The sequence below is a fragment of the Salmo trutta genome, chromosome 19 (assembly GCF_901001165.1).
Source record: "Salmo trutta chromosome 19, fSalTru1.1, whole genome shotgun sequence".
Lineage (NCBI taxonomy): Eukaryota > Metazoa > Chordata > Actinopteri > Salmoniformes > Salmonidae > Salmo > Salmo trutta.
This window is the reverse complement of record NC_042975.1, coordinates 51493661-51516924: the sequence shown is the minus strand read 5'-3', so window position 1 is coordinate 51516924 and position 23264 is coordinate 51493661. Positions and strand designations below refer to the sequence as shown.

Sequence of the window (23264 nt, the reverse complement as noted above, 5' to 3'; positions counted from 1 at the left end):
GTGAAAATACTGCCCCCTATCCCAGAGATGTTTTAAACAGCTTGGAAAATTCCAGAAAATGATGTCATGGTTTTAGAAGCTTCTGATAGGCTAATTAACATATTTTAAGTCAATTGGAGGTGTACCTGTGGATGTATTTCAAGGCCTACCTTCAAACTCAGTGCCTCTTTGCTTGGCATCTTGGAAAATCAAAAGAAATCAGCCAAGACCTCAGAAAATAATTGTAGACCTCCACAAGTCTGGGTCATCCTAGGGAGCAATTTCCAAACGCCTGAAGGTACCACGTTTATCTGTACAAACAATAGTATGCAAATATAAACACCATGGGACCACGCAGCCATCATACCGCTCAGGAAGGAGACGCATTCTGTCTCCTAGAGATGAACGTACTGTGGTGTGAAAAGTGCAAATCAATCCCAGAACAACAGCAAAGGACCTTGTGAAGATGCTGGAGGAAACAGGTACAAAAATATCGATATCCACAGTAAAACGAGTCCTATATCGACAAAACCTGAAAGGCCACTCAGCAAGGAAGAAGCCATTGCTCCAAAACCGCCATAAAAAAACTACGGTTTGCAACTGCACATGGGGACAAAGATCGTACTTTTTGGAGAAATGTCCTCTGGTCTGATGAAACAAAAATATAACTGTTTGGCCATAATGATCATTATGTTTGGAGGAAAAAGGGGGAGGCTTGCAAGCCGAAGAACACCATCCCAACCGTGAAGAATGCGGGTGGCAGCATCATGTTGTGGGGGTGCTTTTCTGCAGGAAGGAATGGTGCACTTCACAAAATAGATGGCATCATAAGGCAGGAAAATTATGTGGATATATTGAAGCAACATCTCAAGACATCAGTCAGGAAGTTAAAGCTTGGTCGCAAATGGGTCTTCCAAATGGACAATGACCCCAAGCATACTTCCAAAGTTGTTGCAAAATGGCATAAGGACAACGAAGTCAAGGTATTGGAGTGGCCATCACAAAGCCCTGACCTCAATCCTATAGAAAATGTGTGGGCATAACTGAAAAAGCGTGTGCGAGCAAGGAGGCCTACAAATCTGACTCAGTAACACCAGCTCTGACTGGAGGAATGGGCCAAAATTCACCCAACTTATTGTGGGAAGCTTGTGGAAGGCTACCTGAAATGTTTGACCCAAGTTAAACAATTTAAAGGCAATGCTACTGTTAGGTTCTTATTTTTCAGAGTAAATAACCCACGGACACCAGAGAAGATTTAACCAAGTTTAATTCTTCCCAAAGTTGCTGTACCGCTGTAATCAGACATCCCAACATTTGTCCCATCCAGATATGTATATCCCACTTAAGACACTTCTCTTCTTCCCGTAGAACCATAAAATGTGAGGATTGGAAAAGGTAACCAGATAATAAACCCTGATTTCTCACTTAAGGGGAACTGACCTCACCCCTCATTTGCTGACCTCAACCCCTCCTTCATCTAATCCAGAGAGGTCCATCTGTCTCCCCTGTATCAACACGTTGCTCTCCTCTCCTCCATCAAACACATTCCAAAGCCTTCTGGCTTTCCACAGAGAACCCTTAACTTTCTCCTTTAATTCTATGCTTCTTCTCTGTCATTTATTTCATATCTCAATGTTCAAAATATTGAACCCAACACTACCAAATACTAATTGTGTGTATGTAAACTTCTGACCCACTGGGAATGTGATGAAATGAATAAAAGCTGAAATAAATCATTCTCTCTACTCTTATTCTGACATTTCACATTCTTAAAATAAAGTGGTGATCCTACCTGACCTAAAACAGGGGATTTTTACTAGGATTAAATGTCAGGAATTGTGAAAAACTGAGTTTAAATGTATTTGGCTAAGGTGTATGTAAACTTCCGACTTCAACTGTATATGAACCTTCCATTGCCCATTTCATAAAGAAGTACAGGAGAATGGGCTTCGTTTTTATATGATAATCATAATGGTGAGTGGACTTTTTGTTTTCATCTACAGCTTTGTTTTTGTTGCTATGTCATTCATATCATTTTGAATACAATGTGTAAAATATTATTTCAACTTTATATCACTGGTCGTGTGGTAAAAACAAAGGTAATGATGTTGCTATTGGAAGTACTGGGCACATTACATTTTGTGTTGTGGTGCATTTTTTTATTGTTGCATGCTGGAGATAGAATACAGCACAAATGTTTTTCTCTCTGACAATGTGTGTAGTTGTGTGTTTGAATTTATTCCCCCACTATTTGAGTGACTGTTTGTTTTGGCAAATGTTTATTTTCTTGTAACGTGGTTCCTGCTATCGATATTTGCAACTGTTGTGTACGTGTGCTGCTTCTGTGAGCCACAGCCGAGGCGTTTGAATCTGTCATCAAAGAATTGCTTTTCCTACATAGGTCTGCAAAAGAAAGGTCTCAAGTCATGCTCTGTATGCACAGGCATCCAAGTTCTCTATCTATATGGATGACGTCAGATCTTTTTCCGCAACTGAGGGCCTAGCTCCAATAGTCACAGTTCACCACTGGATATACCCTGAACTGGGCTAGGTTGCCCGTGGCCCTGTTAATGACATGATGTACCTGCTAGCCTAGCTAACTGAGGTTACTTTTCCAGGGCAGCCAACTTTTGAAGATGGCTTGGAGTGAGATGTTCCATTTTGAATGTCATTGGCTCCACTCCTTCAATACAGCCTATTCTCATGACTTAGAAAAATGCATATTTTCAAAGACACAAGTTGGCATATCAGATTTCAAATAGCCTAATGAATTAATAACCTTTTTTATGACTGTTTTTCTTTCTGCTGGCATTTTGTATTTATATTTTGAATTCACAGCTCATCTGAAAAAAAGAGCCCTTGGTCTCAGTATGACTCACTGATTTAATAAAGATTTAATAAAAAATGGGATTTGCTAAGCAAACTTTCCATTCTAAATCTTCAACCTTGTTCTTCTTCTGAACGCTACTCCTTAAGTAAAGATTCCGCCGGAGGGGATGAATGTCGTCTTATCGGCTCTTGTTGATAACTTGTTTTGTACATAATGTTACTGCTACCGTCTCTTCTGACCGAAAAGAGCTCCTGGACATCAGAACTGCGATTACTCACCTCAGTTTAGACAAAGAGTTTTTCTTCAATGAGTCGGACGGGAGGGATATACTACAGACACCCGACCAGGCCCAGATTCCCGTCATTCGCTGGAGAAGGAAACTGAGATTTTGCGGAAAAAGATCAGGGTGCCATGTCAGGATCAGGCGAAGAGTGGCTAATCTGCCTTTGCCTTCCGTTCTGCTAGCTAATGTTCAATCGCTGGAAAATATATGGGATGAACTGAAAGCACGTATATCCTACCAACGCCACATTAAAAACTGTAATATCTTATGTTTCACCGAGTCGTGGCTGAACGACGACATTAAGAGCATACAGTTGGCGGGTTATACACTCTATAGGCAGGATAGAACTGCAGCCTCTGGTAAGACATGGGGCGGGGGCCTATGTATATATGTAAACAACAGCTGGTGCACGATATATAGGGAAGTCTCAGGATCTTTCTGGCCCGAGGTAGAGTATCTCATGATAAGCTGTAGACCACACTATCTACCTAGGGAGTTTTAATCTGTATTTTTTGTAGCTGTCTTCATACCACCACAGACCGATGCTGGCACTGAAACCACACTCAATTAGCTGTATACCGCCATAAGCAAACAGGAAAACACTCATCCAGAGGCGGCGCTCCTAGTGGCCGGGGACTTTAATGCAGGGCAATTTAAATTAGTTTTACCTAATTTCTATCAGCATGTTAAATGTGCAACCAAAGGGAAAAAAATTCTAGACCACCTTTACTTTACACACAGAGATGCGTACAAAGCTCTCCCTCGTCCTCCATTTGGCAAAGCTGACTGTAATTCTATCCTCCTGATTCCTGCTTATAAACAAAAACTAAAGCAGGAAGCACCAGTGACTCGGCCTATAAAAAAGTGGTCAGATGAAGCAGATGCTGAAGTACAGGACTGTTTTACTAGCACAGACTGGAATATGTTCCGGGATTCTTCCGATGGCTTTGAGGAGTACAACACATCAGTCACTGGCTTATCAATAATTGCAAAGAAGATGTCATCCCCACAGTGACTGTACACACATACCCCAACCAGAAGCCATGGATTACAGGCAACATTCGCACTGAGCTAAAGGGTAGAGATGCCGCTTTCAAGGAGCGGGACTTATAAGAAATTCCGCTATGCCCTCCGACGAACCATGAAACAGGCAAAGCGTCAATACAGGACTAAGATCGAATCATACTACACCGGCTCCGATGCTCGTCGGCTGTGGCAGGGCTTGCAAACTATTACAGACTACAAAGGGAAGCACAGCCGCGAGCTGCCCAGTGACGCGAGCCTACCAAATGAGCTAAATAACTTATATGCTCGCGTCGAGGCAAGTAACACTGAAACATGCATGAGAGCAACAGCTGTTCGGGACGACTGTGTGATCACGCTCTCTACAGCCGATGTGAGTAAGACCTTTAAACAGGTCAACATTCACAAGTCTGCAGGGCCAGACGGATTACCAGGACGTGTACTCTGCGCATGCGCTGACCAACTGGCAAGTGTCTTCTTTGATATACCAACATGTTTCAAGCAGACCACCATAGTCCCTGTGCCCACGAACACTAAGGCAACCTGCCTGAATGACTATCGACCCATAGCACTCACATCTGTAGCCATGAAATGCTTTGAAACGCACATCAACACCATTATCCCAGAAACCGTAGACCCACTCAAATTTGCGTACCGCACCAACAGATCCACAGATGATGCAATCTCTATTGCACTCTACACTGCCCTTTCACACCTGAACAAAAGGAACACCTTTGTAAGAATGCTATTCATTGACTACAGCTCGGCGTTCCACACCATAGTGTCTTCAATACTCATCACTAAGGTAAGGACTCTGAGACTAAACCCCTCGCTCTGCAACTGGATCCTGGACTTCCTGACGGGCCACTCCCGGTTGGTAAGGGTAGGTAACAACACATCCGCCACACTGGTCCTCAACACCGGGGCCCCTCAGGGGTGCGTGCTCAGTCCCCTCCTGTACTTCCTGTTCACTCATGACTGCACGACTCCAACACAATCATTAAGTTTGCTGATGACACATCAGTGGTAGGCCTGATCACCGACAACGATGAGACAGCCTATAGGGAGGAGGTCAGAGACCTGACTGTGTGGTGCAAGGACAACAACCTCTCCCTCAACGTGATCAAGACAAAGGAGATTCTGGACTACAGGAAAAGGAGGACCAAGCACGCCCCCATTCTCAATGATGGGGCTGTAGTGGAGCAGGTTGAGAGCTTCAAGTTCCTTGGCATACACATCACCGACAAACTAACATGGTCCAAGAACACCAAGACAGTCTTGAAGAGTGCACGACCAAAACCTGTTCCCCCTCAGGAGACTGAAAAGATTTGGCATGGGTCCTCAAATCCTCAAAAGGTTTTACAGCTGCACCATAGAGAGCATCCTGACAGGTTGCATCACTGCCTTGTATGACAACTGCTCGGCCTCCGAACACAAGGCACTACAGAGGGTAGTGTATGGCCCAGTACATCACCAGGGCCAAGCTTCCTGCCATACAGGACCTCTATACAAGGCGATGTCAGAGGAAGGCCTTAAAAATTGTCAAAGACTCCAGCCACGCTAGTCATAGACTGTTCTCTCTGCTACCGCACGGCAAGCGGTACCGGAGCGCCAAGTCTAGGTCCAAGAGGCTTCTAAACAGCTTCAACCCCCAAGCCATAAGACTCCTAAACAGCTAATCAAATGGCTACCCAGACTATTTGCATTGCCCCCCCCTCCCCTTCTATGCTGCTGCTACTCTGTTATTATCTATGCATAGTCACTTTAGTAACTCAACCTACATGTACATATTACCTTGACACCGTTGCCCCGCACAATGAGTCTGTACCGGTACCCCCTGTATCTAGCACCGCTATTGTTATTTCACTGCTGCTCTTTAATTATTTGTTATTCTTATCTCTTACTTACTTTTTGGGGGGTATTTTCTTAAAACTGCATTGTTGGTTAAGGGCTTGTAATTAAGCATTTCACCTGTTGAATTCGGCACATGACAAATACAATTTGATTTGATTCTACACCGTTTAAGCTAGAAACATCATTCAAACTTTAAAACGTGCAGATCAGTACAGAATAGAGTGCTCATATACAGTTTTTTGATATAGTTTATACTTAATGTTGTAAAATATTTGGGGTCCTCCATCCGCTTACATTGGATTTCCTCAATATTCAAAAAGGCCCAGTTGTGGCATCATCACTTCCAATTTCCATTCACTGTAAATGCAATAATTCAACTTTTGACGCAAATCGGCTACTTTGAACACTTTGCAAAAATACAAAAAGTTAGAGCGTTTGCATCTTTGTATACTACTATGCTACTTAAATCTGGCGTTTCAAATTGTATTCTGATAAAAAGGTACAAATCAAATTGTATTGGTCACATGCACATGGTTAGCAGATGTTAATGCGAGTGTAGCGAAATGCTTGTGCTTCTAGTTCCGACCATGCAGTAATATCTAACAAGTAATTTAACTATTTCACAACAACTACCTTTTACACACAAGTGTAAAGGAATGAATAAGAGTATGCACATATAAATATATGGATGAGCGATGACTGAACGGCATAGGCAAGATGCAGTAGATGGGATAGAGTACAGTATATACATATGAGATGAGTAATGTAGGGTATGAAAACATTATATAAAGTGGCATTGTTTGAAGTGACTAGTGATATATTTATTACATCCTATTTTTAATTATTAAAGTGGCTAGAGATTTGAGACAGTATGTTGGCAGCAGCCACTCATTGTTAGTGATGGCTGTTTAACAGTCTGATGGCCTTGAGATAGAAGATGTTGTTCAGTCTCTCGGTTCCAGCTTTGATGCACCTGTACTGATCTCGCCTTCTGGATGATAGCGGGGTGAACAGGCAGTGGCTCGGGTGGTTGTTGTCCTTGATGATCCTTTTGGCCTTCCTGTGACATCGGGTGGTGTAGGTGTCCTGGAGGGCAGGTAGTTTGCCCCCGGTGATGCGTTGTGCAGACCTCACTACCCTCTGGAGAGCCTTACGGATGTGGGCGGAGTAGTTGCCGTACCAGGCGGTGATACAGCCCGACAGAATGCTCTTGATTGTGCGTTTGTGAGTGTTTTTGGTGACAAGCCAAATTTCTTCAGCCTCCTGAGGTTGAAGAGGCGCTGTTGCGCCTTCTTCACCATACTGTCTGTGTGGGTGGACCATTTCCGTTTGTCCATGATGTGTACGCCGAGGAACTTAAAACTTTCCACCTTCTCCACTACTGTCCTATCGATGTGGATAGGGGGGTGCTCCCTCTGCTGTTTCCTGAAGTCCATGATCATCTCCTTTGTTTTGTTGGCGTTGAGTTTGAGGTTATTTTCCTGACACCACACTCCAAGGGCCCTCACCTCCTCCCTGTAGGCCATCTCGTCATTGTTGGTAATCAAGCCTACCACTGTAGTGTCGTCTGCAAACTTGATGATTGAGTTGGAGGCGTGCATGGCCACGCAGTCATGGGTGAACAGGGAGTACAGAAGAGGGCTGAGCACGCACCCTTGTGGGGCCCCAGTGTTGAGGATCAGCGGGGTGGAGATGTTGTTTCCTACCCTCACCACCTGGGGCATTCCGTCAGAAAGTCCAGGACCCAGTTGCACAGGGCGGGGTCGAGACCCAGGGTCTCAAGCTTAATGACAAGTTTGGAGGGTACTATGGGATTAAATGCTGAGCTGTTTCAGTAACCGCGTCATCATTTTCTGTAACTTTTTTGCAAACATCTGCCGTTTTCACCACTAACCCAACAAGTTAGACAAAAAGTTAGAGGGAATGAAATCTTCCCCTACTTCTCTGCTTTTCAAATCCGAAAATGGATTAGGAATAATCTTTAGCAATCAGTAGATAGTGATGTTTTAGTAACCCATCAACTGCTCTCTTTCTAGCTGCAGTAAGTCATGTCAGAAGCTCGGATATTAATTATTTACCAACAACAGCTGCAAATTCTAATAAAACGACAATGTTTTGAAGTTAACTTTCCTTGCTTTGTCTAACAACACTATCATGTAAGTTCTGTGGGTCAGAGTGCAGTATTTAGTTAGTATTAAAGCAAAAACGTACTGTATGTTAGCAAACATCTAGCCCACATCTGGCCTGATTACGGCATTCCAGATCTAAAACTGCTGGCCCGGGTCTGGCTGCTGGATCAGGCCCGAGTCAGGTAGTAAAATTATATTAAATGTATTATATTAAATATTATATTAAAGGTAGTCATATTGCAGCTATCAACTGAACCATGAACAATAGACATGACATTTTCTCATTTTAAACTTTTATTTAAATAGATGAAATTGATTTTGTGTCTGTGTCATCCCTCAACAGTAGAATGGATGTATCCAAATAAATGTCACTAGAAAACTGCTTAAACAAATGCTGCAACTTTGATATTCTACAGTGCATTCGGAAAGTATTCAGACCCCTTGACTTTTTACACATTTTGTTACATTACAGCCTTATTCTAAAACGTATTTAAAAAAAAAAATTCCCTCATCAATCTAAATTTTGCACATTTAGATAAAAAAAACAGATGCCTTAGGTTTTCAGACCCCTTGCTATGAGGCTCTAAATTAAGCTTGGGTGCATCCTTTTTCCATTGATAATCATTGAGATGTTTGTAAAACTTGATTGGAGTCTTCCTGTGGTAAAGTCTTCCTGTGGCTGATCCAACTTTGATGTAATGTCCTTAAAACAAGTCAAAATGAGGCTCAGTAGTGTGTGTGTCCTCCACGTGCCTGTATGACCTCCCTACCATGCCTGGGCATGCTCCTGATGAGGTGGCGCGTGGTCTCCTGAGGGATCTCCTCCCAGACCTGGACTAAAGCATCCGCCAACTCCTGGACAGTCTGTGGTGCAACGTGGCGTTGGTGGATGGAGCGAGACATGATGTCCCAGATGTGCTCAATTGGATTCAGGTCTGGGGAATGGGCGGGCCAGTCCATAGCATCAATGCCTTCCTCTTGCAGGAACTGCTGACACACTCCAGCCACATGAGGTCTAGCATTGTCTTGCATTAGGAGGAACCCAGGGCCAACCGCACCAGCATATGGTCTCACAAGGGGTCTGAGGATCTCATCTCGGTACCTAATGGCAGTCAGGCTACCTCTGGCGAGCACATGGAGGGCTGTGCGGCCCCCCAAAGAAATGCCCACCCACACCATGACTGACCCACCGCCAAACCGGTCTTGCTGGAGGATGTTGCAGACAGCAGAACGTTCTCCACGGCGTCTCCAGATTCTGTCACGTCTGTCACGTGCTAAGTGTGAACCTGCTTTCATCTGTGAAGAACAGGGCGCCAGTGGTGAATTTGCCAATCTTGGTGTTCTCTGGTAAATGCCAAACGTCCTGCACGGTGTTGGGCTGTAAGCACAACTCCCACCTGTGGACGTCGGGCCCTCATACCACCCTCATGGAGTCTGTTTCTGACCGTTTGAGCAGACACATGCACATTTGTGGCCTGCTGGAGGTCATTTTGCAGGGCTCTGGCAGTGCTCCTCCTGCTCCTCCTTGCACAAAGGCGGAGGTAGCGGTCCTGCTGCTGGGTTGTTGCCCTCCTACGGCCTCCTCCACGTCTCCTGATGTACTGGCCTGTCTCCTGGTAGCGCCTCCATGCTCTGGACACTACGCTGACAGACACAGCAAACCTTCTTGCCACAGCTCGCATTGATGTGCCATCCTGGATGAGCTGCACTACCTGAGCCACTTGTGTGGGTTGTAGACTCCGTCTCATGCTACCACTAGAGTGAAAGCACCGCCAGCATTCAAAATTGACCAAAACATCAGCCAGGAAGCATAGGAACTGAGAAGTGGTCTGTGGTTACCACCTGCAGAACCACTCCTTTATTGGGGGTGTCTTGCTAATTGCCTATAATTTCCACCTGTTGTCTATTCCATTTGCACAACAGCATGTGGAATTTATTGTCAATCAGTGTTGCTTCCTAAGTGGACAGTTTGATTTCACAGAAGTGTGATTGACTTGGAGTTACATTGTGTTGTTTAAGTGTTCCCTTTATTTTTTTGAGCAGTATATAAAAAAACTGAAATATATACATTTGCAAAAATCCCAAAAGCCTGTTATTGCTTTGTCATTATTGGGTATAGTGTGTAGATTGATTATAAAAATTAGAATTTGATCAACTTTAGAATAAGGCTGTAATGTAACAAAATGTGGAAAAAGTCAAGGTGTCTGAATACTTTCCAAATGCACTGTATCTGCAGAGTTGAATTGACTGTATCAGCCACAGATGGCTAGCTAGCAAGCAAGGGATAAAAACATTGCCAGGCTCCATAGCAATCAAACAAATAAAATTAACAATCAGTCCACTTCTCTAGCAACTTAACTAACAACCAGGTGAGAGTGGAAGGATGAAATGGTATCAATTTGTTTCTCCTGACAGCACCTTTTGAATAATAGAAAAAATACCAAAAGAAGTTGTTGCAACAATCATTCAGATTTGACACCACACAAAAATCATAGGAATCACAGCCCAGACCTCAAATGGGAAGCACATCAACACATCACAATAACCAGAGGTTTTCTATTTCCGCACTGAGTCAAACAGATCAAAATATGTGGCTGTGGTAGCGCCATCGTGTGGTCAATCTAAATCTGTTTGCATGTGTTGAGTCTTGACAGGGTTAAGAACATGTTTACCAAGTTTGGTTACAATACAAATGTCTGTCTGATTTATATGCATTTATGTGCCAGACCATACCCACATTAATGTTTATTGGTCAGTTGTTTGACATACTAGTCTGGAAAATATTATATTGAAAGACATTTATCCATAGATGCCATATTTCAAGTTTCATCCAGATCGGCCCTGTGGCTCCGGAGGAGATGTCATTTAAGTTTTTTTCTGAAATTGAAATTGGCAGAAAATCCATCATGGCAGACTTTGTGGGTCCATGAGGCAAATGTGTTCCTTGTGCGAAGAGGGAACTATGTACAAAATTTCACAATTCAAGGTCAGGGATGGGCAACTCTGGGCCGCAGTACGCAAAGGCCTGGGATCAATTTCCCTGAGAATATAACTATTTTCTGTGATCTATTGTCAGGATATGTCATAGAATTTTTATTCCTAATTCTATGGCCAGGCCACTGGCTCTCTCACACCAGACTCTCATCTCGTGCCCCTGCCCAGTATTCATGGGTACAGATCTCAGAAAATAAACATACGGTCCATGCAATTCAGCATCCTTTGGACGTCCCTACCCCATTGTTAAAATGGTTAAGGTTAGGTAAGGGATTTGGTTATGTGTAAGATTACGGTAAGAGTTAAGGTTAGGGTTATGGTTTAGGGTAGGGATGTCCCAAGGATCCGTGTTAGCACTGACCATTAACATATAGGAGCTATGGATGCAAGGACTTAAAGTTTGAACCATGTTTTGAGTCTATACAGTGTTTTCAGTTAAACAAGCCTATATTTGGTTCTGATGGGGAAGAACAGTTAAACTAAGCTCGACAAGAATGTATAACTTATTTTCTTCAAGACTCAATGGCCTAGTGAAAGTCTACACACCCTTAAACAGTTTTCACATTTGAGATTGACTCCTTTACTGTCCGGCCACACCAGCTCAGGTTCAGGGTGCCAGCCTTCAAATTCACATTTTGAGTATTTGGCGCACAGTGGTGGAAGGTGGAGACAGTTCATCAGAGAGGCTGAGGTTGGAGAGACAGAATCTGCTCGTAGGGAGAAAAACAAGAAGACATACAATACCGGTCAGTTTTTAGAACAGCTACTCATTCAAGGGTTTTTCTTATTTTTACTATTATTCTACATTGTAAATACATATATTTTATATTTGAGATTCTTCAAATAGACACCCTTTAACTTGATGACAGCTTTGCACACTCTTTGCATTTTCTCAACCAGCTTCATGAGGTAGTCACCTGGAATGCATTTAAATTAACAGGTGTGCCTCCTTAAAAGTTAATTTGTGTAATTTCTTAATGGGTTTGAGCCAATCAGTTGTGTTGTGACAGGGTAGGGGGGTATACAGAAGATATTTGGTAAAAGACCAAGTCCATATTATGGCAAGAACAGCTCAAATAGGCAAAGAGAAATGACAGTCCATCATTACTTTAAGACATAAAGGTCAGTCAATATGGAAAATTTCAAGAACTATGAAAGTTTCTTCAAGTTTAGTTGCAAAAACCATCAAGTGATATGATGAAACTGGCTCACATGAGGGCCGCCACGGGAATGGAAGACCTAGAGTTACCTCTACTGCAGAGGATAAGTTTATTAGTTACCAGCCTCAGAAATTGAAGCCCAAATAAATTATTCACATAGTTCAACTGTTCAGACGAGACTGTGTGAATCAGGCCTTCATGGTCGAATTGCTGCAAAGAAACCACTACCAAAGGACCACAATAATAAGAAGAGACTTGCTTGGGCCAAGAAACATGAGCAATAGACATTATACAGGTGGAAATTTGTCCGTTGGTCTGGAGTCCAAATTGGAGATTTTTGGTTCCAACCGCCATGCCTTTGTGAGATGCGGTGTGCGTGAACGGATGATCTCTGCATATGTATTTCCCACTGTAAAGCATGCAAAACGCCATCCCATCTGGTTTGTGCTTAGTGGGACTATAGTTTGTTTTTCAACTGGACAATGACCCAACACCCCTCCAGACTGTGTAAGGGCTATTTTACCAAGAAGGAGAGTGATGGAGTGATGCTTCAGATGACCTGGCCTCTACAATCCCCTAACCTCAACCAAATTGAGATGGTTTGGGATGAGTCGAACCGCAGAGTGAAGGAAAAGCAGCCAACAAGTGCTCAGAATATGTGGGAACTCCTTCAAGACTATTGTAAAAGCATTCCAGGTGAAACTGGTTGAGAGAATGCCAAGAGTGTGCAAAGCTGTCATCAAGGCAAAGGATGGCTGTTTGAAGAATCTCAAATATAAAATATATTTTGATTTGTTTAACACTTTTTGGGTTACTACATGATTCCATATGTTATTTCATAGTTTTGAAATCTTCACAATTATTTTACAATGTAGAAAATAGTAACATTGAACATTAAAACCCTTGAATGAGTAGGTGTTCTAAAACTTTTGGCAGGTAGTGTATATTGTAGAACACATCAGTTTACATAGAGTTCAAGTGAAGAATGTGGTCACCTGGAAACGAATCATTCAACCTTGGGGAGGCAGGTAGCCTAGTGGTTAGAGCGTTGGACTTGTAACCGAAAAGTTGCAAGATCGATACCCTGAGCTGACAAGGTGAAAATCTGTTGTTCTGCCCCTGAACAAGGCAGTTAACCCACTGTGCCTAGGACGTCATTTAAAATAAGAATTTGCTCTAAACTGACTTGCCGAGTTAAATAAAGGTAAAAAAAACCTATAGGATCTTTTACGTTATTATTAGTGGAAAGTTAAAATGTATTTTAAGTCAGAATGGATGGACTGTAATTGTTTTTCAACAAATAACATGTTAGTATGAGTGATAACTGTTGTCACAGATACGTTTCTGTCTGTGAACAGTAAGTATTTAGGGCATGGTGGTGGAAGGTGGATACAGTCCGTCAGAGAGGCTGAGGGTGGGGATAGTCTGCTGGCAAGTAGACTAACAAGAAGACATGTATTGTCGAGCACATTGCTTTACATGGGGTTCAAGTAAGGAATGGGATCAGCTGGAAATTAATCATTCAACCTATAGAATGTTGTTTTACATTATAATCTTTTTTTATAGATTTGATTTTCAATGAAAGAAGACTGGAGCTGATTGACCCATTGACTGTATAGGGTCAACCATGAATAGTTTCGCAAAACTAACTACATCCAAATAATGCAGGTAGCTAACGTTACACAGAACCACTGGGACCGTTTATAAAAAAAGCTTCCATAGTATACATGAAATGAAATAAACCATCATCATTTCATCTTGGAGTGCTCTTTGCCATCTCCACTCGAGACCAGTTGGGGTCGCGCAAGTCCTTTGTGACTACTGGACATAGCTAGCTAACTGTGACTGTTAGCTAGCTAGCTTTGCTAGCTGGGTGCTTTTTTCACGACTTCCACCGAAGTCGGCTCCTCTCCCTGTTCGGGCGGCGTTCGGCGATCGACGTCACAACAACCAGTTGGAAAGTCAGTCCAGCTGAGCAGCAGATGGCTCGAGCAGCAGATGGCTCGAGCAGGAGATGGCTCGAGCAGCAGATGGCTCGAGCAGCAGATGGCTCGAGCAGCAGATGGCTCGAGCAGCAGAGGCCACCGCTGCTGGATCATGTGTTTTTGGTATCTTCAGAGGTAATGCTAGCTCCCTATTAAGGATACTTCAGAAAGCATTGATGTTGTCAATTGACGATACATGTACCCTCTGGTGCTATTTGCAATGTTGAAAATTACAAGCACAGATTTATAAAACAGACAGTAGCCTATTTTTGACTTGATGTGCGGTCTCAATCTTGAAATAGACTTCATCTATGTTTAGGTTCAGAAAAAATTTGGCATGCATCCTTGTGTTATGACAAAGTTACACTGTTGGTCATACAATTCATAACTTACCCGCTTTAGATACGCTTTTTTATTTTCTCCTGTCTTCTCAGAATGTGCAGTCAGAACATAGCTACTGTCAAAATGTTCAATGTCTCACAAATATGAGGTGTGCAAAAAAAATACATGACATTAAGCAGACGCTTTTATCCAAAGCGACAGTATACAAGCATTCAGTTTCTGTTCGTGGCCCCGGAAATCGAACCCAATCATGACCTTCAATCATGACCTTTCAAGCACCATGATTTTTTCCATTGCCTGTCAAGGTCGTTATTTATTTAGCTATTTTAATAGGCAACAGACTAAATTTGTAACAGTTTAATAGGCTATTGCATTAATTCAACATTCATGGTTGTAGGCTGCATCGCTCCTTCGGCCAGGATTTGCCGTGGGACTAAAATTAATAGAATTAGTGTGAGTGGGGTTCCAAACAAAATCAGTAATCAAATCTAGTTCATTTTTAGCATAGATTCTCTAGGGTCCTTCTCCATCTAATAGCTCGAATTTTAGCTTGCAAATTCGAGGTGAAATTATTACATTAATAAAAAACTAATTCTTTCATCACCTGCAGAATAAAAACATCATATGGCCCTACTTCTGAAACAGTTAATCGGGTCAGATATGTTGAGGTGGACTCGGTCCCAGTACCATTAGCCAGAACCCAGAGTAATGTGATTCTGCCGGACTTGGGAAGAGCTCGGCCTGTATGAAGCCCCCTGAGTCCGAGTCGATTCCAAGTCCCCAGAGTCTCAAACGGAATAGGCCCAAACCCAGCGTGTTGACTGGGATGTTTATCACACTTGAGATTTGCCATAAGGGAGCAGTGTTGCCAAGGCTACTGTTGTTTAGCAACGCTTGACTCGCAGAAGAGAATATCTGTGTTCGAATACCCATACTAACATATTGTATACTACATACTTAATGAGTATATACTATAAGTTCATTTTAGTATACTGTAAACGAATGTGTCATTTCAGTTGAGCGTACTAGCGCTCCACTTGTAGTTAGTATGAGTATTCGAACACAGCTGATGTCTTCCTAGCTCCACAAATTCCCAGATTTGTGAATCTGTTTCTAACTGAAAGGCAATCGCCAAGATTTTGAATGCTTCCCCAGTCTGGGCGACCAAGAATGATAAAGAGAAGATTTATAATGCTCACTAGGTTTGTCCGCCTTCTCAGGATCATGCTCCGTGCTTTAAATAACTCAACTGGATAGTTTGCCTGTCTCTAAAGAGGAGGGCGGGCTGTACCCCACTGATTGGATGAAGCGGATTAGGAATGGCTTCTACCAATAAAAAGTTACAGCTGTTTGTCAGAGTTTAGAGTGACAAAAAAATGGCTAGCTAATGTATTCTAACAGCTCTGTATCATCATTGGGCAGCCCAAACGGAGCCTTTGCTAACGGTACTCACAGACGCAAGAGAGCAAAAATTATGACAAGGGTGAAGAGGGACCACAATTACTGACCACAACCACACAACTACAGACCTCAAGCACACAACTACTGACCACAACCACACAACTACTGACATCACAATTACTGACCACAACCACACAAGTACTGACCACAACCACACAACTACTGTCCACAGCCACACAACTACTGAACAAAATTTGAAACACAGACTAAAACCCCAAACAGCAAGCAATGCAGGTGTAGAAGCACGGTGGCTAGGAAAAACTCCCTAGAAAGGCCAGAACCTAGGAAGAAACCTACAAAAGAACCAGGCTATGAAGGGTGGCCAGTCCTCTTCTGGCTGTGCCGGGTGGAGATTATAACAGAACATGGCCAAGATGTTCAAAGGTTCATAGATGACCAGCAGGGTCAAATAATAATAATCACAGTGGTTGTCGAGGGTGCAACAGGTCAGCACCTCAGGAGTAAATGTCAGTTAGCTTTTCATAGCCGATCATTCAGAGTAGCTCTACTGCTCCTACTGTCTCTAGAGAGTTGTAAACAGCAGGTTTGGGACAGGTAGCAAGTCCGGTGAAAAGGTCAGGGTTCGATAGCCACATGCAGAACAGTTGAAACTGGAGCAGGACTCCAATGCCTCCACCATGCTACAGCATCTTTTAATTTTTTCTGCATCTCAAGAATGTTCTTCTTTGTGATCCGAACACCTCAAAGTTAGATTCTTCTGTCCATAACACTTTTTTCCAATCTTCCTCTGTCCAGTGTCTCTGTTCTTTTGCCCATCTTAATCTTTTATTTTTATTGGCCAGTCTGAGATATGGCTTTTTCTTTGCAACTCTACCTAGAAGGCCAGCAACCCGGAGTCACCTCTTCACTGTTGACGTTGAGACTGTTGTTTTGCAGGTACCATTTAATGAAGCTGCCAGTTGAGGACTTGTGAGGCGTCTGTTTCTCAAACTAGACACTCTAATGATCTTGTCCTCTTGCTTAGTTGTGCACCGGGGCCTCCCACTCCTCTTTCTATTCTGGTTAGAGCCAGTTTGCGCTGCTCTGTGAAGGGAGTAGTACACAGCGTTGTACGAGATCTTCAGTTTCTTGGCAATTTCTCGCATGGAATAGCCTTCATTTCTCAAAACAAGAATAGACTGATGAGTTTCAGAAGGAAGTTTTTTGTTTCTGGCCATTTTGAGCCTGTAATCGAACCCACAAATGATGATGCTCCAGATACTCAACTAGTATAAAGAAGGCCAGTTTTATTGCTTCTTGATTCAGAACAACAGCTTTCAGCTGTGCTAACATAATTGCAAAAGGGTTTTCTAATGATCAATTAGCCTTTTAAATTGGTAAACTTGGATTAGCTAACACAACGTGCATTTGGAACACAGGAGTGATGGTTGCTGATAATGGGCCTCTGTACGCCTACGTAGATATTCCATGAAAAATCAGCCGTTTCCAGCTGCAATAGTCATTGACAACACTAACAATGTCTACACTGTATTTCTGATCAATTTTATGTTATTTTAATGGACACAAAATGTGCTTTTCTTTCAAAACAAGGACCCCAAAGTGACCCCAAACTTTTGAACAGTAGTGTATATATACACAGTACCAGTCAAAAGTTTGGACACTCATTCAAGGATTTTTCTTTTATTTTTACTATTTTCTACATTGTAGAATAATAGTGAAGCCATCAAAACTATGAAATAACAATGGGCCCTTTACTTGTTCTGTATTATCGGACAGATATAGCAGTATATAGCACAGGATAGAAATCAATGCGTGTGAGTGTGTAAAGAGGGTCAAATACGTGTCTCACAGCCAGTGTGTGAGAGTTGGCAGCACTGCTTTCTGATATCAGTTGATGATAGAACTTAGACAAGTTGTAAATGCAACAAGTACTAATATTGTATCATATAATATCCTTCACAGCTTTTCAAGATAAAAAAATCTGAGATATTTATGGTCTTTTTACATGTATTTTCGAGGCAATTTATACAGGAAATGTGTATAAAACCCATATAAACTGAATTTAAAATCAAATTTACATTTTTTTAGGTTAACTATAATTCTAATACACATTTTCTGATACATCACATGCCTTACTTTTATTTTCCTGCATAAGTAAAAGCATGAAATGCAGCACCTATGCATTCCTGCCATACATTCCAATTAGATTCATTTTTGGATTTCTCACTGACCAAGATGGCTGCCAGTTTAGCCCCATTATTGAACTTTGAGGGTTTATGACCAATCCCCTCTTGTAATTTTAATTTGATCTCTATGGTTTAAGCATTGTTGTGGACTTAGAACATTTAATTTTGTTTTGTTTCTATTAAAAAAGTGTGATTACGAGAGTGAAAATCTGAAAAAAATCCCAAACCTGGAAAAACAAAACTGACAAACAGTAATTTGGCAGAAAAAATAAGATGTGATTGTGCCTTATGTGTTCCTCTCTGGGAAGACTGAGTTTATCGTTGCATGTCATGATAAACCTTAAACGCAGACCAAAGAGCCCAACTGTCACGGGTGTCGTAGGGTGTAGACCAAAACGCAGCGGGAAAATGTATACTCATCTTCTTCTTATTTAGTGAAGAAGGAAAAACACAAACAACCTATACAAAAAAACAAACGAACTAGACAATCTCTTCAGGCATACAGCAAAACAAGAAACAATCTCCCACAAAATCCCATGACAAACACATTCCTATTTATAGGACCTTCAATCAGAGGCAACGATAGACAGCTGCCTCCAACTGAAGGCCCCAACACCAATTAGCTAAACATAGAAATACAAACGACTAGACTGAACATAGAAATAAACTAACATAGAACAATAACCAAAACCCTGGACTAATAAATCAAATACCCCTCTACATACACAACCACCCCGAACCATATAAACCAAATGCCCCCTCTACATGAACACATACACAAACACACCCTGAACCACATAAAACAAATACCCCCTGCCACGTCCTGACCAAACTATAAGAACAAATAACCTCTTTACTGGTCAGGACGTGACACCAACTCTCTGTCTATTGTGGTTTGGGAAGTTAGGAGTAATGAGACTAATAAAATGTATATTATGAACTTGTTGTTCTCTGAATAATAATTTTTTTATCTTTCACTTTTCAAAGATTGACCATGTTTACCTTTTGGGGTCCCACTTTGCATCCCTGCTTTCTCTGTCTCAAGGTGTGGTACCAGAAGGGTTTGTTCCCCTCAGAGCCTGTGTTCGTTCCCTCGCCGGAGGCCGTGGAGGAGGACGATGGGGTCATCCTGTCCGTGGTGGTCACGCCCACTGAGGTAAAGGTTATGTGTCATTATATCGCACACATGACTAGCGAAATTATAAAATATGATCTTACAGTGTTAGGCTTTCACAAGGAAATTCAGAGAAGCAGATTGTAATTTTGTTGTGCATAGAATGGAGTCATGAGTGCATTCTGATGTGTGGTCTGTAGCAAATTTTCCTCACAATAAAACAAACAGGTTGTTCTGTTCAGGACAACCCAGGGTATAACATCATGTCATCTTGTAACTGTACATGAAAGGTAGTCATCATAAACGTTACATGAGTTTTATGATATGGAAATGTATAGTTCTCATTTGGACTCATGCTTGTATCATCAAATCTGTATTTATTATAATCCTCAACATCTTATCTTCCAAAATGCACAGAGTCCTTGTAATTTACAGCATTTTCCTCACTCAGACAACAAAATTCAGGCCAACCGATATGGGAATTTAGGGAGGCAAAAGTCACCAATTACCAATATATCTACCGATTTATATTGCTTTTTTAGAAATGGAATGAAACACAAACTGTCTTTATTACACAATGTGCCCCAAATGATCATTTATTAACTAAATATTCAAATTTAAATGTACGAATATTTTATTTGTGGTTTACATGATAACCACCAAAAAGCAACTATAGTGCCTTCAGAATGTATTCAGGTCCTTGACCTTTTCCACATTTTGTTGTGTTACAGCCGGAGAGGTTGTGTCACTGGCCTACATACAATACCCCATAATGTTGTAGTGCGAAAATGATTTTAAAAATGTTTTACAAATTAATGTCTTGAGTCAGTAAGTATTCAACCCCTTTGTGACAGCAAGCCTAATAAGTTCAGGAGTAGAAATGCGCTTAAGTCACATAATAGGTTGCATGGACTCACACTGTGTGCACTTATAGTTTTTAACATAATTTTTGAATGACTACTTCATCTCTGTATCCCACACATACAATTATCTGTAAGGTCTGTCAGTCGAGCAGTGATTTGCAAACACAGATTCACCCACAAAGACCAGGGAGATTTTACAATGCCTCGCAGAGAAGAGCACCTAATAGTAGATGGATAAAAAATTAAAAAAGCAGACGTTGAACATCCCTTTGAGCATGGTGAAGTTATTTATTACACTTTGGAGGGTGTATCAATACACCCAGTCACTACAAAGATACAGGTGTCCTTCTTAACTCCGTTGCTGGAGAGGAATGAAACCGTTTAGGGATTTCACCATGAAACCAATGTTGACTTTAAAACAGAGTTTAATGGCTGTGATAGGAGAAATATTAGGATGGATCAACAACATTGTAGTAGTTACTTCACAATACCAACCTAAATGACACAGTGAAAAAGGAGGAAGCCTGTACAGAATACATATGTATTTGCAATAAGGAACTAAAGTAAAACCGCAAGAAATGTGACAAAGAAAATAACTTCATGTCCTGAATAGAAAGTGTTATGTTTGGGGCAAATCCAACACAACACGTCACTGAGTACCACTCTTCATATTTTCAATCATGGTGGTGGCTGCATCATGGTTATGATTATCATCAGCAAGAACAAGGGAGTTTTTCAGGATAAAAATAAAAGGAATAGAGCTACGCACAGACAAAATTCTAGAGGATATTCCTTGTTCAGTCTGCTTTCCAACAGACACTGGGAGACAAATTCACCTTTCAGCAGGACCATAACCATACACTGGAGTTGCTTACCAAGATGACATTGAATGTTCCTGAGTGGCCTAGTTAGAATATTGACTTAAATTGGCTTGAAAATCTAAGCAAAAAATAATAATATGCAAATATTGTACAATCCAGGTGTGCAAAGCTCTTAGAGACTTGCCGATAAAGACAAAGCTGATTCTAACATGTATTGACTCAGGGGTGTGAATACATATGTAAATTAGATGTCTTTATTTAATATAATACATTTGCAAAAATGTCTAACAAAACATGTTTTCACTTTGTTATTATGGGGTATTGTGTGGAGATGGGTGAGATCTATTCAATCCATTTTGAATTGAAGCTGTAACAATACAATGTGGAATAAGAATTCACTTTATATATAAATACAAAACACTTGTTCAGTTTACCTTCTTAGGCACATGTTTAAGTTGTACCTATTTTTGGCAGTGGATAAGAATGCAGAAGTGTTTATGCTGAAGCACCACAAGCACACTAATAAACAAGAAGGGCTGAATGAATTAAACTTTGTCTCAAAGTAAATCTGAAACTGCACCAAGTTCAAACTATGCAGTAACATGCCGTTCCCAATGTCACCACTAGATGTCAGTATCATCATTTTTATTGAGTAGATTTACTACTGTGCTTTACAACAGTCAAAGGTCATGTAAAGAAACACTTTATGGCAACCTTGCAACAACAGCTTGTTATGACAAGCACAGGCTAACTGTTCATTATAAAAAGGTTTTCTAACTGAAATCATAGTGTAAATTACACTGCTATTCAATACAAAATGTATTTGCTATATATTTCTTTTATATAGTGCTGTTAAGTGGAGACTCTGAGCTCTGACATCATGTAAAGCATGTTACTGTACAGCCGCTGCGTTCAATTTAGGTGCTTTTCATTGTCCAAATCTGCCATTTTCTTTTATCCTTATCCGGGTACAAGTGTATAGGGCTACAGAAAATGTGAAAAACATTTAAACAGGGTGGTTTTGACAACCATTGTCAACATAATTTAAAAAAACTTGGCATCAATAATATTCACACAACGAGCGTGTTCAGGTTATTCACCTTTCTCATCCACTCATTAGGGTCAAATGGCGATATTCACTGGGTTTCAACCTCAGTTATTTTAGACACAAGTTACAGCATTTCAGAAACGTGCCATACGGATATGGTATTAATAGAGATTAATTTGGAATGTTCTACAGTGTTTATGTAGATTAATCTGGAATCTTCCATCGCTCTGTGCAGGATAAGAGTACATTCCTCCTGGTTCTGGATGCCAAGACATTGGAGGAGCTGGGGAGAGCCGAGGTGCCTGTCAATATTCCCTACGGTTTCCATGGTACCTTCAACCCCACTGCCTAGATCAGCATTACTGACCTAACAATCACCCATCCCTTCCTTCCTCCATCCCTCCCTCCCTCCCTCCCTCCCTCAGATTATTTTGTGCCCAATAGAAATTAATGGTAAATAATGTATTGTGTCATTATGGAGTCACTTTTATTGTAAATAAGAATAGAATATGTTTCTAATCACTTCTACGTTATACGTTAAAATGTGGATGCTACCATGATTACAGATAATCCTGAATGAATTGTGAATAATGATGAGTGTGAAAGTTAGATGCAGAAATAGCATAGCCCCCCAAAAATGATAACCTCCTCTGTTATTGTAACGGTGAGAGGTTAGCATGTCTTTTGTGTATCTGTAACTTTCTCACTTGTCATTATTTACGATTCATTCAGGATTTTCAATATTCATGGTAGCATCCACAATAATGTACAGTGGAAGTGTTTAGAAACATTCTATTCTTATTTCCAATAAAAGTGACTCCAAAATGACAATACATTATTTACCATTCAAGTCAAGGGGTCTGAATACGCTGTATACACACATTTTACATATACATTTTGCACACATGGTACTTTTATATAGAACAATCACATAATAATAATAATACAATCACCCATGAATTTTGAACTTTCTAATCGCATATTATCCACAGATTGTAAGCTGAAGATGAAAACCTTTCCTATGATTATTCTTATATTATTGATTGATTGACAATGGCTTTCCAAATTGCCCAACACTGCTGTTGGTAAGGTTAATGTTAAGTCAATGTTGTGATTGGAAACAAGCTACTGTACATAGGGGCAATACCATAATAAATGATCTCTTCGCAGAAAAATCTACAGTGCTGAGATTGTTGTATGCCCTATATATATAGCATGAAATTGGTGGCAA

General features: G+C 41.2%; 1 protein-coding gene across 3 annotated transcripts in view; it reads left to right on the top strand.

Annotated features, from left to right (window-relative positions):
* Positions 1–22466, top strand: part of LOC115154949 (beta,beta-carotene 9',10'-oxygenase) — a 110864-nt gene extending 88398 nt beyond the window's left edge. For all 3 annotated transcript variants that reach the window (XM_029701683.1, XM_029701682.1, XM_029701681.1), the window contains 2 exons: positions 19233–19343; positions 22269–22466. In XM_029701683.1, the coding sequence (XP_029557543.1) occupies positions 19233–19343; positions 22269–22385 (228 nt within the window). In that variant the 3' untranslated portion in view covers positions 22386–22466. The remainder of the gene's footprint in view (positions 1–19232; positions 19344–22268) is intronic.
* The last annotated feature ends 798 nt before the right edge of the window (positions 22467–23264 follow it).